At 49.6% G+C, this 18,371-nt stretch overlaps 1 protein-coding gene across 1 annotated transcript in view; it reads right to left on the reverse strand.

Annotated features, from left to right (window-relative positions):
• The window catches only part of Armc2 (armadillo repeat containing 2), a 110,761-nt gene that overhangs the window by 10,864 nt on the left and 81,526 nt on the right, over positions 1-18,371 (reverse strand). The window contains exons 13-15 of the mRNA XM_052164297.1: positions 6,093-6,393; positions 3,442-3,564; positions 2,392-2,505 (exon numbers count right to left, since the gene is read on the reverse strand). Coding sequence (XP_052020257.1) covers positions 2,392-2,505; positions 3,442-3,564; positions 6,093-6,393 — 538 coding nt within the window. The remainder of the gene's footprint in view (positions 1-2,391; positions 2,506-3,441; positions 3,565-6,092; positions 6,394-18,371) is intronic.

Here is an 18,371-nt window from a genome sequence, read left to right on the forward strand (position 1 = left end):
TAAGTTTATCAGACTCCCAATGACCCCCGCCGCCTTTAGAGATAATTCTTGCCTCCCCCTGCTTCTGGTCCTACTTCTGTGACCACTGATCCACTAGCAACCCCCTCTCCGGGGAGGTGTGTCCCTGCTGGTGGAGGCTGTTCTCAAAGGCCTGTTTGAACCTCCAGTTGTAACTCTAAGGCACAGCCTGGGGCAACGGAGTCCCTCCCGTCCTGATGAATCTTTCCTGACATCTCCTAAGCACAAGAGATGCTTAGACTGTTAGAAACTGGCCTGCCCAGCTCAGGGCTGCTAGTGCAGGGGCAGTGTAAGTTAGGCAGCAGGGCAACCATTTTCCCACTTACTCCTAAAGGATGCAACTACAGCTTGTGAGTCCTGTTTTCTCATCCCCAAGTAGGGGTCCAGTGAAGGGATCAGTGAGCAGAATGGGGGGTGGGGAACACTACCATATACTATTTAGGAAGCACCTGAGTGGTGACTTCCCTGATGGCCACAGGGACCTGGTGACTGGGTTGGACAGTGAGCTTGACGGAGGCTGCATCCCAAAGGACCCAAAGGATGCACCGAGCTCCCTCAGTGTGTGAGGACAAGGGGTTGCCCCTCGCTGACGCTGCAGCTGTATCGCCATATCTACATTTGCTATCAACACTGATGGGTCTTTTTGTTGTTTGCAGGGCTAGTTTGTTTCATTTGTGAAGGGGTCTTGAGTATTCCAGGTGAAGAGTTTTACATCAACTCAACACAAACCACAACACCCGAGGGAGGGGACATCACCTGAGAAACTGCTTCCATAGTATCTAGCTCTAGGCAAGCCTATAGGGAACCTTCTTAAGTGGTGAGACAGGCAGACCCAGCCCACTGGGGGTGGGGCCACCCTTGAGCTGGTCCTGGGTCCAGGGTGCTACAGGGAAGCCGGCTGGGCAAGTCAGTAAGCAGCACCCCTCCATGGCCTCTGCAACAGCTCCTACATTGGCTTCCCTCAAGGGACTGTGATCAGGATATGTAAGCCAAATATTCCCTTTCATCACACTACCCTTAGTCAGTAACCCTGACTAAGACATCCAGGCTGGCATTGAACCTGCTGTGCAGTTTGCAGGTGACCTTGAAGTTTTGATCCTCCTGCCTCCACTTCCCAAGCACCGGGGTTGAAAGTTTGCACCAACACACCAGGTCTATCTATGCAGTCTAAGGATCGAACCCAGGGCCTTGTGCATACTAAGCAAGCTCTCAGCTAAGCAAAGGATCCGCAGCCCCTGGGCAGTTTTTAAAAAGTATTGTTCCCACATGAACTACGTAGACAATGTGTGGACAGCACAGACATTTGGATACCTGCCATCTATCTAGGTTAAGACCCTGAGCACTGAATCCAAACCGTGCTAGAGTCCATCAACTTATACAAGTCCCATTCATCAATCCAAGCAGATCAAACAAACAAACAAAGGAATGAACGGCAAATCCAGCATATCTTTGACATCTCTTTCCCTCTATGGGAAAATCTTATCTTACTGGAGTCAATAATTTCCAAACACCGTTTATATTCTTTATCATTGCCACATAAATGTGTATACATAAATAATACTTCAGTCAGTTTTTTGCAGGGGGGGTTGTTTGTTTTTGTGGTTTTTCTGTTTATTTGTTTGCTTGCTTGCTTGTTTACAAAGCGTAGCTGGCCTGAACTCACTGTATAGACCAGAATGGCCACGAATCCACAGAGATCCACCTGCCTCTGCTTCCTGAGGGCTGGGGGGGTGGGGGGCGGAGGGTGTGTTTTAAATTTATACTGGTGATGTTATTTCCTATTTCTTACTATAACCAGCCTTTTGGGTTTCACGTTCCGTGTTTCGGATTAATTTGTGTCGACCAGCGTCTGACTCTTGCTTGTCTATGAATGTCGACAATTTATCTTAATTGCTGAAGAAGATGTTGCCGTGTGCACATACATATTTACAAAGCACAGTGCATAATATTCCCTGTAGCTGCCCTTCTGGTTGCTGGGCACTTAGCAGTTACAAGGCAAGGTGTAGCATATACTAGTTTGTGAATGGAAACAGTCACGCGTCTATGCCCTGGCGTGGAAATAATGAGTGTAGAATGAATTACACACACACACACACACACACACACACATGTACATGTAAACACATATGTACCCACGAATGCACATATACATGTAAACACATATGCCTAATCTCTCAAGAGGTTACTCTTGGGAGTGAGAACACAGCCGTGGTCTATCCCAGCATCCTGTGCTGTCCCCCATACAGGGTAACATAAATCATGGTTCATCTCTGAAACAGGAACAAGCGTCACGCTCGAACCACCCAAGCTGCCAAGTCGCTAGTTGACTATTGGCAGGAATCACGTCTAAGGACTTAACAGTCACTAACCCACCGTTTTTCTGCATGAGGAAATTGCAGACGTCGTGGTCCTGGGAGAGATTTCCGAAGACACGCACAGCCTCCAGGATCCCATCCATGTTGTTACTTACAAGGAGCTTTAAGAGCACTGGGTTTGGCAATCAGAGGGGAAATGAGTCAATTTAGAATAACTTTCTCTTTTTTCTTTCTTTCTTTCTTTCTTTTTTTTTTTTTTTTTTTTTTTTTTTTTTTTTTTTTTGGTTTTTTGGAGACAGGGTTTCTCTGTATAGCCCTGGCTGTCCTGGAACCCACTCCGTAGACCAGGCTGGCCTCGAACTCAGAAAACTGCCTGCCTCTGTCTCCCAGAGTGCTGGGATTACAGGTGTGCGCCACCACTGCCTGGCTAGAATAACTTTCAAATACCATTTATACTCTCTACCAGTACTACATAAATGGGTGCGTGCATATATACATATACACATACACATACAATATATAACATATTATATATATTTATATTTATATATGTATACATATATACACACATATACATACATATATACATAATACATATATATATATATATACATACACATATATATTAGAAAAGGGGCAATACCAGAGGTAGCATTGTGTGTGTGATTGTTTTTTGTTGTTGCTATTTGTTTGACACAGCCCTGTCTGGCCTGGAACTCATAATCTAGACCAGGCTAGCCCTAAACTCACAAAGATCCACCTGCCTCTGTCTCTGCCTCTGGGATGCTGAGAGTTTTTATACGTTTTTAAGCTTACACTGGTAATATTCTTCTCTACTTCTTCCTATCTTTAAAAGTGAATGATAAATGTTAAGTTCTCTGTATTTGGTAGGAGACTAGCTAACATTCTTTTTAATGGTGCTAAACTACAAATTGTGGGGCATTTCAACAAAAACTAGAAAACAAACTGCTCCCATTTTCCAAGGTCCGCATGTATGTGGGGCAGCTGTCCTGGTAACTCCCCCAGGGGAGTGTTGTGTGCAGTGAACCACAGTTGAGGCCTTAGGTGGCCTCCCCATGATTGAGGCCACACCCACTCTGAGGCTTACGTTCAGCGACGTGCAGCTTCCTGTGCTGCAGGACGGAGCTCTGCACCTGGTAGAAGGACAGGTTGTTGATGGCAGCTGTAGTGTTGATCACCAGCTCCTCACAGTCGCCCAGTGACTTAGATTCTGAAACCAAGGGATAAAGGAGTCAGAAACGCTCACTCTGCCTGCAGATCCAGTGACACCGCATTCACAGCCACAGAAGTCAGGTCTGGGGAGCGAGCTGGACTCTGGAAGTACCGCTTAAGCCGGGCGTGGTGGCGCACACCTTTAATCCCAGCACTTGGGAGGCAGAGGCAGGCGGATTTCTGAGTTCGAGGCCAGCCTCGGCTACAGAGTGAGTTCCAGGACAGCCAGGGCTACACAGAGAAACCCTGTCTCGAAAAACCAGGAAAAAAAAAAAGAAAGCTTTACTTCCGGTGGCACGACTGCCTCCGAGGAGATGGGGGACATGCTAACTCAATCCCCACAGCCAGGTCTAGAAAGTTCGGTGTCCGCAGTGAAGGGGGGCAATGCCACAGGGTCCTCAGCTTCCTGACCCCACCCGCACGCCCTGGTCTCAGCATCCGAGCTGGCTTTACCTCCCACATCCTGCCTCCTAGCTCAGTGGTCCTTTGAGGGTCATCGCTTGCCATGAGCTTTGTCTTCCAAACAACAGATGAGATGGTTTCTCACTTCCTGTCACCCGGCCCTGCCCCACCTCTGACTCATCTTCCTGCCTCCAACTCCTGGGTGCCAGGGTTACAAGTGTACCCGCCATGTTCAGTTTTTTGAAGCAATGGCTTGGACTTTAAGGGTCTCCTGGGGCTCCACGTCCATCTACGCGGGGCCGAGCCTGCAGCTCAGTCGGCAGAGGGCTCGCCTGGCACGCACGGAGCCCTGCTTCCATTCCCGCTGCTGCATACACTGGCCAAGGCGATATGCACTTGTAAAATTTACTACTTATGAAGTAGACGCAGGAAGGTCAGGAGTTCAAGGTCACCCTCAGCTACACAGTGAGTTTGAGGACACCCTGGGATATGCTATATGGCCAAGGCATTTGCAAATATATTTTGAATCTGGGGTTGGCAGGGAGAACTAGTCCAAACTTCAATGGTGCTGACCAAGCAGAGAGAGAGAGAGAGAGAGAGAGAGAGAGAGAGAGAGAGAGCGCACCTAACGGGGGGGGGAGGGGGGGTTACGTCACTGGGAAGCCCCTGTAACCAGGGCAACAAGACTTTTGGACCTCCTCTCTTCTTTTTTCTTTGACCCCCCCCAAAAAAATAGAAAGAGACAGACAGACTTTCTCCCTGTCCCAGCAGTGGTTCCCACCAAAGAAAGATCAAGTAAGCACGCACGTGAGTGAGGAACCAGAAGAGTTCTCTCCAGAGACAGAACTGGCTGCGGTGCTGACTGAGAACCTCAGCCTCCAGATTTGTGGGAGCCTGGAGAGATGGCTGAGCAGCTGAGGGTGCTCGCTGCCTGCCCTTCCAAAGGACCAGAGTCCGTTCCCAGCGCCCACATCTGGCAGCTTACAACCACGTGTAACTCCAGAGCCGGGGACTCTGGCGCCCCCCTCTGGCCTCTACAAGCACCTACACACATGTAATATACAGAGATTGAAAAAAAAAATTAGAATTTTCAACTTTTGGCCAGTTTTTGCTCTTTGGACCGATAAAATTATTTTAAATTGTGATATGATTCACCAACCATAAGATTTAGGGCTGTGCAGTGGTGGCCCATACCTTTAATCCCAACACTTGAGAGGCACAAGGAGACAGATCTCAGTGAGTTCAAGGCCAGCCTGGTCAGGGCTCTACAGAGAAACCTTGTCTTGAAAAAAAAAATAGAATAACGAACAAAAACGGATTAACCTTTTAATATTTTCCTTTATGTATTTATCTGCCTATTGTGTGTTACAGTCCGCAGGGCCTGTGATGGAGTCAGAACATGTAGAGACCGGCTCTTTCCCTCAACACTGTAGACCCTGCAATGGCCCTCTGGTTGTCAGAGTTGGCCACAAGCACCTTTCGCTTGCGCCATCTCAAGAGCCCAGCGTTCATCCTTTTGAAGGGCATGATCGGTGACTGTCCTCGTTGGTAAGGATTTGTGTCACTATTGGGCTTAAGGTTTTGAAATCTGGGATGCGAAAAGGCACCGCTACGCAGAAAGGTTTTGTGGTGGGTTTGGCTTGGTTTTGAGATAGGTCTCGTGCAGCCCACGCTGGTCTTCAACCTCCCTGGCTCTGCTTCCCGAGTGCGGGGATTACAGACATGGGCGGGCGCCCTACATGGTCTAAGCGTTGCAGGCTGGACCCCGGGCTGTGTATGTATCAGGCAAGAACTCGACCAATTGACCCAAACCCCCGAAAGTGGTTTTCCTTTTCACAGCTAAGGAGATTCCTTAAAGTAAGCCGAGCTCTCACCACGGACCTCCCACGGCCCTCCCAAAATCCCTCCCACTGCCCTCCCCACGGCCCTCCTGACATCTCTACCACTGCCCTCCCCACGGCCCTCCCCCACGACTCTCCCACGGTCCTCCCAGAGCTCTCACCATGGACTCTCCCACCACCCTCCCCATGGCCCTCCCCACCGCATGGCCCTCCTTCCCCACAGCCCTTCCACGGCCCTCCCCACAGCCCTCCCACAGATCCATCTTGGGGCTGCGGCCCTCACCCAGAGTCGTCAGCAGCAGGCCCACCACCCGAGAGTTGGCGGCCAGCATTGGGCCAATGCGCGGGTGAATGGCTATGTTGGCGAGGACACGGGTCAGCTTGACCAGCACGTCCTCGGCCTCTGCCTGTGGCCTGGCTTCCGGGCGCTGCGGCTTTGGGGAGCTCTCCTCGAGTTGGCAGAAGCTCTGAAACAGTGCGAGCAGAGTGTCGATGCACCCAGCCTCTCTGGAGAAAAGTTCCCGGGCCTGGTTACTTTTCGCTGTCAGGTTGCCAAGGATAAAAACAATTCGAATGACTAAGTCCTGCAACAAACAAAAGCCAGTGAGTGTTACCAGCTCAGAGGAGAGAATACGCTCGGGTTTAATTTATTCACGACTTAACTGAGAGTGAGCGGGATCACGCCTGGCATGCGGACCCTCACCTCGAAATCTGGGTGGTCTTTAAAAAATAAATATGTCACGTGAATTGAAGTTTTGAAGCTAATATTTCTTCAGCATCCAAATCCTTTAACATGTACAGACATTTCCTCTCACCCCTCAAGACCCCGCCCCCCCTCCCTACTCAACACCCTGGCTCCCAGGTCAAGCACTTCCGCACTTCCTAATAGTGGATGGGTAACAGCAGGGCTGAAATCAAGTTTGGTAACCAGGTTAGTAAGTTTGCCCTGCTTGTCTGCCTGTCTAACTGACAGACTGACTGACTGACTGACTGACTGAGACAGGGGCTTCTCCTGCAGCCCAGGCCTAGAACCGCTGTGCTACTGAAGGACCCCACAGTAAAACAGTGACCTATAGTTATGTGACTGGCACTTTTAAAATTGTTTGCTAGGGTATACACACGTGTAAATGTACTTTTCTATACATATGCCATATAATGAATATGTGTTTTTATTTATTGGCTTTTTTTGAGATGTGAGCTCATGTGTCCCAGGCTGGCCTTGAACTTCCTATGTGCCCAGAGATGACCCTGAACTCTCGGTCCTGTGACCACACCCCTGGAGTGCTGGGATTGCAGGTGTGTAATGACAAACCCAGTTCATTTAGTACTGGGGATTAAACTCAGAGCTTTGCACACCTACCAACTGATCCCCACCCTCAAAAGCACTAAAAGTGTTCTCAAGGTGTGGGGGTTGGGTGGTAAAATCTGGACTTGAGAATGTGAGGCAGGGGGATTGCCATGAGTTCAAGACCAGAATGGGCTGCATAGTGAATTCCAGATAGCCTGGGCTAGACAGTAAGAAAGAAAAAAAGAAACAGCATGGAGGGGGAAAGTAGGAGAAAAGGAAATCATTAAACAAAAACCTATGATGAGAAACTTTAATTAGATACAGAGGTAAGGGTGGCTTCACTGTCGGGGGTTTTGCCTGCCTGTAATCCCAGCACTAAGGAGGAAGGCAGAAGGGTCACGAGTTCAAGGTCATCCTCCTCCACTATGTAGCAAGTTTGAGGCTATGTGAGCTACAGAACACCGTGTCTCAGTGAACAGTTGTTTACTTCATTTGACAATGGGACACAGGATGCTGAATGAGTGGATGGATGGATGGATGGATGGATGGATGGATGGATGGATGGAAGGATGGAAGGATGGATGGATGGATGGAAGGATGGATGGATGGATGGATGGAAGGATGGATGGATGGATGGATGGGTGGATGGATGGATGGATGGATGGGTGGATGGATGGATGGATGGATGGATGGATGGATGGAAGGGTGGAAGGATGGATGGATGGATGGATGGATGGATAGATGGATGGATGGATGGATAGATGGATGGAAAGATGGATGGATGGAAGGGTGGATGGATGGATGGATGGAAGGATGGATGGATGGATGGATGGAAGGATGGATGGATGGATGGATGGATGGATGGATGGGAGGATGGATGGATGGATGGATAGATGGATGGATGGATGGAAGGGTGGAAGGATGGATGGATGGGTGGATGGATGGATGGATGGATGGATGGAAATGATGACGGAATCCTAAGGCCCATCGCTGGGCTGGGTGTGACATTTAGTGTGCCGGGCACTGAGCCCTTGTACGCTGGGCACTGCAGAAGCTGTGCAGGTCCTATGGCTAGTCAAAGTGGAGCAGGACTTGACTCTGGGGTTTCCTGTACCCCAATGTCCTCCCACACAGTGGCCATGTCTCCCCTCTGCCCTGCCTGCTCGCAGACAGCTAAGGATTTATTCCACCGCCAAGGGGATTTCCACCGTTCTGGCTTGCTGTTCAGATTAATATTTACAACAGGCTTGAGGACGTGGGCGGGGCCAAAGGCTGGGCACATTTTAGACAAGGTACAGAGAAACAGGTGGCCCCTGAGGTCCAGTGCAGGGGATTGGGTACAGCAAGGAGTCAGAGGAAGATTAAGGGCAAAGGACACCTCTTTGATTTGCCAGAGACAAATCTGCCAATGCCAACTTGTTCCTGCTTGTTCCAGAAGGAACGCTCCTGACACTGGCAGGGCAGTGGTGGGCAGAGCCCCACACTGTGGCAAGGACTGGAGCCTGTGCGTGTGTGTGCGTGTGTGTGTGTGTGGGGGGTGTTGTCAGAGACAGTTCAACCCTCGCATGCAGTGGCCATCCAGTCAGGAGAGCCTCCCTCTGCTCCACCCCTGGAAAGAAAGCATTTGTTCCCAGCTCTGGCTTGGAAGGGCAGGCCTGGGTGTGCACACAGAGACCAAGAGGACAGTGTTCTGAACAACTCACCATCTACCCGCAAGCCCCTGCTAATCTATGAGAGAGGAAACTCTTTGCAAAGAGCAAGACAGCAAAGGGGACGGATTCCAGCCAGAGAGTCACAGGAGACACAGGGTCTCTGGGCCCCTAGTGACTGTCGTGAGGGTGAGTGAGCGAGACAGAGGCGCTGTATAGTCAGAGTGCGCCAACTTCTTAGCTAACCGCACTGAACTGTGGGACAGACCTTACAGACTCAGGGGAGTGCAGGGGAAAGGCTATTCAAAGCTAGAGTAGGAGTGTATACCTGAATCCCAACTTCACAAGGACTGTGAGTTCAAAGCCAGCCTATGAAATGTAGTAAGACAGGAAAGAAAGAAAGAAAGAAAGAAAGAAAGAAAGAAAGAAAGAGAGAGGAAGAGAGAGGAAGAGAAAAAAGGAAGGAAGGAAGAGAAGGGAAGGACGGAAAAGGAAGACGAAAGTAGAGAGAACAGGTAAGAAAAGAAAGGATGGAAACAGAGAAAGAAAAGAGGGAGAGACGGAGAGAGGAGAGAAAAGGAGGGTGTGGAGGAAAAGAGAGAAAAAGAAAAAATGAGAGAGAGAGAGAGAGAGAGAGAGAGGCAGGCAGGTGAGATGACTCGAGGGTCAAGGCACTTGCTGCCAGGCTTGAGGCCCTGAGTTCGATCCCTTGAACCCACATAGTAGTTGGGGAGAAGCTACATGCCTATGCCTGTACACACATACACACACACACACAAATAAAAATTTTGAGAAGGCAAAAGGGTAAGGAAGGAAGAGATGGGGTAGAGGGAGCAGTGCGCATCAGAGTCAGAACTTGAAGTCAACCTTGAGATGCCGTGGAACACTGCTGTGTGTACTCTTGCGGACAGGGTCGTGTGCGCTCCTGCGGACAGGGATGGAGTGGCCTTTCAAAGGTCTCAGTACACTCATCTCTTGGAGCCCGGTGTCACGGAGTCAGATGGTGTCAAATGCTTGGCCATTTGTAGTCTAGAAAAAAACCGCTGAAGCCCTCAGGCCTTAACTGTACAGTAAGCACAGGATTTCTCCGAGACACCCAAATCCCACTGAACAGCTCCTTCAAGCAACCTCCGATGCAGAAAGGACCTCCCTAGGCTCCCGAAGTAAGGAACTGAGGAGACCGATCTCCAACACCCAGGCCAGGATGGATTTCCAAGAAACTCAGTTCCTTGATGGAAAATTCTGCTTTCTATTTTCCGAGCCACTGACTGTGAGCAGAATTTCTGCAGACTTTGCTGTGCCTCTGGCTGATGCTATACCAGCTCTATTTCTGTTAAGCTCAATGCTGACCATAGCGGCAGCTTGAGAAACCAACACGTGGACCTTCAGATGTGCTGGCAGGGGTCCAAAGTGTTCTGGGCCCCTCTCTGCTCCGGTGACTAACCGTGACCAAAGCAACTTGGGAAAGAAAGGGCTTATTTGGCTTCCACTTCCACATCGTGGTCTATCTGTGAGGGAAGTCAGGGCAGGCCCTGGAGGCAGGGACTGACGCAGAGGCCATGGGGCAGGTGCTAATTACTGGCTAGCTCTCAGGCTACCATTCAAGCCACTTTTCTTAAACTTCTTAGGAACACCAACTCAAGAGTGGCCCCACCCACAGTGGGCCGGACCATCCCACACCAATCATCAACTGAGAAAAAGACCCACAGGTTTGTCTACAGCCCAATCTGACGGAGGCATTTTCAACTTGTGTCAAGTTGACAAAACGACGGAACCAACCTGCCCACGAGGCTTAATAGACACACACGGACCAGGTGTAAACTAAAGTGAACACGAGAACTTCCATTTTTGCCGTCTGAACTAAGCTGTTCTTGGCGTCTCATCCTAGAGACACAGCAAGTTTCTGCTCCCGTTTCACAGCAGTGGTGTTCGTGTTCCCTGGGGGGGGGGGGTCTCCCACCCCCATGGGGAAACGTTAAAAGAGGCAGCAAAGTGATTTAAGATGTCTGAAGCATCTAACAAACAGCTTATTCATCTGGCCCAATCATTGTCAGGACCAAGCCATTTCTTCCCCAGCGGATTTCTGTTTTCCTTTCCTTCCCCCTCTTCCTAGGCTCCTCCAGCCCGGGACCCCCTCTACCTATCTCTACTCAGCTTTATCCCAGAGCCTGTGAATTCATCTGGACAGACCAAGTGCTGCCTTTGCTAACCACCACCCCCCCCCCCCCGCCCCGGGTCCTCGACACGTCTGAACATCTATGTGGGTCATGGTGTGACAAAGTCGATTCAGTTCGGAAGTGGCTGCGGGGAAGGAAGAGTTAATCCTGCCACAATGCCTCTCCGCCTGCCCGATGGGAGAGGGAGGGGGTGGTTCCTGGCAGTAGCGGTGCCAACTGAAGGATGGCATGCGAAATCAAGGAACGGGGATGACAGATTGTGCCGTTTGCATCACCAGCTCCCACCACCTGTTCCCCTCACTGTTTCTGTCCTTTGACTGTGGCGTCTTTTCTTCCCACCTCTTGCAAATATGTTTTCCAGAGAGCTGGGAGCACAAAATAGGCCACGACAGAAGCAGTCTTGTGGAAGGCTGTTCCTGCACCTGCGATTGCATGGCTCAGTTAACAGTCCTGAGACGGGAATCTGGGTAAGGGTCTCTGCGAGACCATGGCCTCGTTTTAAGTGGCCAGGGCTCTTATTCCTGCCCTGAACAGTCTCCTCCACCCCAAAACCAGAACTGCACAGAGGTTATCCTACTGCTGCCCAGACCAACCCACCTGATGTCTACAAAGTATCTCTTAGCTAACAAGACAAATGCTGTGAACACTTACAAAGAGCATGCCAACAAAGTCGAGAGTGATACTATTTGCCTTTCATTCCAGCACTTGGGAGGCAGAGACAGGAGGATCTCAGAGTTCGAGGCCAGCCTGGTCTACGTAGTGAGTTCCAGGACAGCCAAAGCTACCAGTGAGACTTTATCTCAAAAAACAACAACAAAATAAAAACCAACAAAGTGTGTCACAAACGATGGATTGCCAGGTTCACAGGCCGGCAGTCTCACAACAGAAACAGTTCCTTCAACACACAGCCTCTCCACCCCTCACTCCTTCCCAGGCCCTGAGAACGGCACTCCATGTTCACAGTAGGTTTTTTTTTTTTTAAGATTTATTTATTTATTATATGTAAGTACACTGTAGCTGTCTTCAGACACCCCAGAAGAGGACATCAGATCTCATCACGGATGGCTGTGAGCCACCATGTGGTTGCTGGGATTTGAACTCAGGATCTTCAGAAGAACAGTCAGTGTGCTCTTAACCCCTGAGCCATCTCTCCAGCCCCTCACAGTAGTTTTTTAAACCAACACATCGGTGCCCACTCACACCACCATTATTACATGGTTTTGAAATAACAAAATGAAAAGGAATCTGGAGAGGTTTCTGATACCCCTGAGAGGACAGTCTAAAAGGACCAGTTCATTTGGACTTCCTAATTATGCTGAAAATGGAATTAATTATCAGCAGCTACAGTCAGCTAGAACACAGACAAGCAGCACACTACCTTTTTTTTAAAAAAAAATTATTTATTTATTAAATGTAAGTATACTGTAGCAGTCTTCAGACATTCCAGGAGAGTCAGATCTTGTTACGGATGGTTGTGAGCCACCATATGGTTGACTTGAATTTGAACTCAGGACCTTTGGAAGAGCAGTCAGTGCTCTTAACTGCTGAGCCACCTCTCCAGCCTTAAGCTACCTTAAGGGGCCTGACCTTCCATTAGGATGCCAGGCACGTCTTCCTCTTGTCAACGTGGAATGCCGGGACAGATATGCACTTTGCTCAGACGTTATGGGCCCCACAAGTTATAAATACATGGCTTTAACTATGGTAGGCCACAGAAGAGGACACTGCTATACAGAATGGCCTGTGACCAGCTCCAGGGCATTAGCAGCAGCAGTAGCTCCTATAGGAGCTACCTTCCGTCTGAGAGATAGTGGCCTAAAGCCAACAGGAGATTGCCTCCCCTAAAGTATGGAAACCGAGGCTTCTGGAGACTGTGCGGTGAGGAACACTCAGGGCCTGAATAAGGAGGTCTGGGCATGCACTTCAATACCTCATTCCCAACTACCCTCAACCCCTAAGGTCCCACAGCCCTGAGGCATTTTTTCTTAGGAGGAGGGGGTTTAAGACAGGGTTTCTCCACATAACCCTGGCTGTCCTGGAACTCACTCTATAGACTGGCTGGCCGCAAACTCACAGAGACCTGCCTGCTTCTGCCTTCTGAGTACTGGGATTAAAGGCATGCACCGGGCATCTTTGACCTTTCACCAGCCTCTCAAACTGGTTGCCTCCCTTCTCCTATGAAAGGCGCTCCCCACCCCCACCCCCACCCCGTGGCCTGTCTGTGCACTGCAGGAGGAGAAGTGGAATCTCTTCATCTTGGGAGCAGAACAGTCTCTCCGCTTCAAAGCATCCACTACTTGTTCCCTCACCCTGAAGGAGCATCCAGTTCGGCCATCTGCCCTGTATGACTGAGAGTGCTTCACCTCACAATGCACACACACACACACACATACACACACACACACACACACCGCCCACAGGCAGCCAGAGTGAGTACATGACACTCACACCCTCCCCGCGGCACCCGAAAATAGTCGTCCCCCCTGCATGGTGCTGGCCACGGGCAAAGGACTGATGCCAAGCTGTCACAGAACAAATAAACTATGTTCCACAGACCCCTCCTACTTAGGTGACAACTCCTACCCAGCCTAGGGAAACATTTTAGAAAGACCTTTAAGAATTAAGATAAAGGGAGGGGTGGGTATAAATGAATTGAAAATGTAACACTTCCCCATGCACGCCCTTAACCAGAGAATTAATCAAAACTCCTTGTTTTAAACTCTGGCTAAAACTGCCTGCGTCTTAAGAGGCGAGTCAGGATTTCCAGTTTGCTTTATCTGACTTTTGCACCTTTAAATAAAACCTAAACATTATTTAGCTTACAGGTGGCTGAAAGAATAAATGTCACCAAAGGCAAGCTTCAGACACCCGAGAAAATGCTGATTTACCTATCCTGTCAGCACTGGAGGCGGGCTGATAGCAGGCCTGAGAGGAAAAAAAATATATGCATGTATATACATATATAAATTATATATAATATATAAATTATATACACATATATAAATTACATATACATTTATATATACATACATATGTGTGTATATATACATATATATATTGTATAAATTTAATATATAATTTTATATATACATACATATGTGTGTATATATATATATATATATATATATATATATATATATATATATATATATATACCAGACCAATCTGAAAGACCTCAGACTCCAAACTGCAGATCTAAGCAGACCATTCTGAAGACAGAGATGGCCTGCCCACTTTATCAGCAATTATTAACTGAGCACCCACATTCCATGCCTCTGAATGTGGCTGCCACTCCAAGATAGCAGGGCAACAGACTTTTGCTGGGCTGGGTTCCTTTTCAAGGCACATTGGTTCTGTGCTGAGTGGGGGAAGAGCCGGCTCCACAAGGACAAAAACAGTGGGAGCGGAAAGAATGAGCAAGCTCAGCCCCCCACCCCCACCCCCACCCCCGACTCTGCCCGGTCAGGGGTGCAGCCGAGGGCGGGGCTGAACGGGCAGGCGCGGGCGGGCTCAGCCAAGCGCTCTGGCTCTGCCAGCACCGCTGGGAATGTGCCCGCGGAGAGGCCGGGAAGGCAGCCAAAGGGCACACTCCTGCCAGGGAGGAGGCAGAGAGCCAGTGGGAGCAAGTTGGCACAGGGAGACGGAGCCGCCAGGGGAAGGGGGCGGAGGGCTCTTCCTAACCAATCCAGCCCCGCTGCTAAGAGGACGTGAGGAGGGGATGGCGGGTTATCTCCGGGCTGCTAACTGCCTGTCCCGAGCTAGCTCCGTGGGGAGCGTGGGATGCTCTGCTCGCAGGCCCTATCTCCAGCCATTCCAGGTCTCTCTTCCTGCAACAGGATGTCCACATCAGAGTTCCTGCTGCACGCCTGGCTGGAGGGACTGCCCACCCTTCAGGTCTGAGCACAACTATGTGGAACTAGAGGCTCACTTTAGGGGCTGGAGAGATGGTTCAGTGGTTAAGAGCACCGACTGCCCTTCCGAAGGTTCTGAGTTCAAATCCCAGCAACCATATGGTGCCTCACAACGGATCTCGTAACGAGATCTGATGCCCTCTTCTGGTGTGTCTGAAGACAGCTACATATAATAAATAAATAAGCTGGTGATTCCAGACCCTGCTTGCAAAGCGTTGTCTGTGATCCTGGATAGTAGTCTGTCTAGAAGAAAAGAAGAAAGAAACAACCTTGCCCTGCCCAAAAGTGGAAAGAGGTGGTGGATCTGTGGTGTTAATGTAGATAGGGATTGTCTTTGTGAACTCCGTGTGACCTCTGTAAAAGGCTACCCCTTACATAAGTCCTATTTCAGGCGTTTGATACCAGAGTTCTTGCCCAGTAGATATTTACAGAAGAAATGGGGAAAGTCCCTTCATGTTTTTCCAAAATTCAAACCCACACGCATTTCGATGGGCTTCTAAATGTAGTAGCGCTGCCATCACAGGCGCCTCAGAAGCTCGCCCCGCTTCACTCCTCAGCTCGCTCCTTCTCCCTTATTAAGGCCATCTGCTTGCACAGTTGGTTTGTACCGAGTGCAATTTACACCATAAAGCAGACAATATGTGCCTACTTCTTCAAATGAGACCTATCATTTAATTGGATCTTGATAGGAATTCTTCCCTAACCTGGAAAGTGAGGCTTTGACTCAAGCTGACGGCAAGTGTTTTCTGTCTCAGTTTTTGCCCACTGAGACCCGAGCTACAGATGGTCTTAGCACTTGGACAAGTTAGTTTACATAGACAGAAGTTGAGAACTCGCGTGTTGTCCCTGTGGAAGTCTATTCTGAAAGCTTCTGTGGAGCCCCAGCCCCCAACCCTGCCCACACCCCGAGACTCAAGCTCACTTCAGGGCTGGGAGTGAGATGTGTTGTCGACAGAAAAAACACACTACTCTCAAACATGTCTGCTGTAAACTTACGAAGTTCAGATGTGGGTACACACACGCGCATCTACACACATCTGTGCTCTTTCAAAGGGAAAAGCTGACAGGAACATCGGATGTTTCAATGACAAAACGGTGCTTGTCTCACGTAGCAAATCGACAACTGGGTTCTTGTCTAGGTACCTGTGGTCCATGAGCCCTCCCCTGGGCGGGTCGTTCTGAAGGTCCCAAGGGCCCCACCTCATTCCTCCCTCATGGGCTATTCTGATTGGTGCTTCGTGCCTGCCAAGGATGGCTGCTGATCCCAGGACTACTTGTTTTGACAAAAGTCTGGCAGAGAACTTTGGGAGAAGAGTCTAACACAGCATAACTGGACATCTTGTTTTCCCTAAGAAACTGTCTCTGGAGCTGGGGAGGGCTAAGGGGGAGAGACTCCACCTCCCCCCATGGACACACGCTTACACAACACACATGCGCACACACACACACACACAGAGGCAGACAGACAGACAGACAGACAGACAGAGACAGAGAGAAGACAGGTGGAAAATTGTCACTGCCCATGCAGAAGCAGAGGAGATGGCCCACGCTTACCTGAGAAGCCCGCTTGACTGTCTTGCCACTTGCCCCCCTCTTTGCCAGGCTCGTCCTATGTCAGGGTGACCCGAGTGAGCACTTGAGACCTCTGGAGGTTTGTCTAAAAGTCACTTCACACACACACACACACACACACACACACACCGAAGGACGCGTCTCAGGGAACCGCCTCAACAGTTTGTGCTACAGGTTCTCCACTGCTCTCTGTTCAGGCTCAGGCAGGAGTTTCTTAGAAATGGGCTCTCGGCCCCACCCCAGACCTCAGTCAGAACCGCCTGTGAGGCTCAGCACCCTGCGTTTACAAAGCTTCCAGAGAGATTCATTCCAACGATAAGGCAAGCGTGGAGCCTGGGATCGAACCGAGACACCGCTACTGTCCATCTCTTGTGTGGCTTTACAAAAACATACGAATTCACGTTCCTCCCGGACCATTCTCACAGCACAGATGTGTGGAGATAAGAGCGAGGCCCACCCACCCCGTCCTTAAAGCTCAGCACACTCAGAAAGGCCTGCTCTAAATGCTCAAGTCGCACTTGGCAGCCGTAAGGGCAGCGAGAGGTCAGACGCTTGCTTTGGGTACTGTCTCATGTCGTCTCTCTTTCTTCCCCCTTTAACAAAAACAGCAGCAGATGGGGAAGAGATATTTCACATCTCCCATCGGCAGTGAGCCCCGTACAGGATTTCCCCCTCAGTGTGCTGTGGAAGTGACTGGCCACAGCTTCCTGTGCAGCACCCTGCATCTGATAAGATCGCTCTGTGTGTGTGTGTGTGTGTGTGTGAGGGTGTAGGTGACATTTGTCAGTGTGAAGCTTTTTTTGGTTTTGTTTCTTTGTGTGTGTGGGGGGAGGGGGGTTCACTATGTAGCCCAGGCTAGCATCTAACTCATTGATCCCCCTGCCTCAGCTTCCTCAGAAGTAGGACTAGAGGCGTGTATTTTCAATTTTAGATTCTATGGTCTTGAAAATCACGACAGGCGCCGGGCGGTGGTGGCTCTCACCTGTAATCCTAGCACTCTGGGAGGCAGAGGCAGGCAGATGTCTGAGTTCGAGGCCAGCCTGGTCTACAGAGTGAGTTCCAGGACAGCCGGGTCTACACAGAGAAACCCTGTCTCATCTCGATAAAACCAAATCCAAAAACCAAAGAAAGAAAGAAAGAAAGAAAGAAAGAAAGAAAGAAAGAAAGAAAGAAAGAAAGAAAGAAAGAAAGAAAGAAAGAAAGTAAGAAAGAAAGTCACAACAGGCTTGCACTAGTGATCCCAGCACGAAGAACGCTCTTCAGTGCGAGCCTGGCAGGTCCCATGATAGACCAGGCTTCATAACAAGACCAAGAAGGAAGGAAGGAAAGAGAGACAGGAAGGAAGGAAGCAAGGAAAGAAAGAAGGAAGAAGATGGTAGACTGACTTAAACACACACACACAACTATAAATGCTAGTCTGATTTCATGCTAATGTGGCTCCTGAGAAAGAAAGAAGTGTCTCCTATCCAAATCGGAACCAGGAGGGCTCTGCTGAGCTGCCGAGTCAGACAAGGTTAGCCTGTCGGGATGGTGTGGCCATAGCTGAAATATGAAATCCGGGTTTCTAGTACTCTCTGAAGGCTGCCTAGGTAAATCCTTTGGGAACACGCCCCTCCACCTGGCTGGGGGTGGGGTGGGGTGGGGTGGGGTAGGGGATGGGACTTAGAAATAAACAAAACTTCCCAGAGCAAAGGCACCCCTGAACATCCCTGCTAGCTAAGCATGTGCTGTTAGGTGTGCACAGCAAGAGACTACGAAACTTTCAAATATATTTCTCCAAGCCAAGCTAATCTGGCAGTTCATACAGTTGGGACACAATCACAGGCAGTAGTAATTTTCCTTAAGCTACCATGGGCTGAGTTCCACTTTGAAGATCAGTTCTAGACCTCCATATCCAGGTAGAACTCAGGTACAGACTTCTGAACCACAGGGAAGCATATTAGGGTGGGGCATGCAATCTCCAGA

This window comes from Apodemus sylvaticus, chromosome 19, assembly GCF_947179515.1.
Source record: "Apodemus sylvaticus chromosome 19, mApoSyl1.1, whole genome shotgun sequence".
Classification (NCBI taxonomy): domain Eukaryota; kingdom Metazoa; phylum Chordata; class Mammalia; order Rodentia; family Muridae; genus Apodemus; species Apodemus sylvaticus.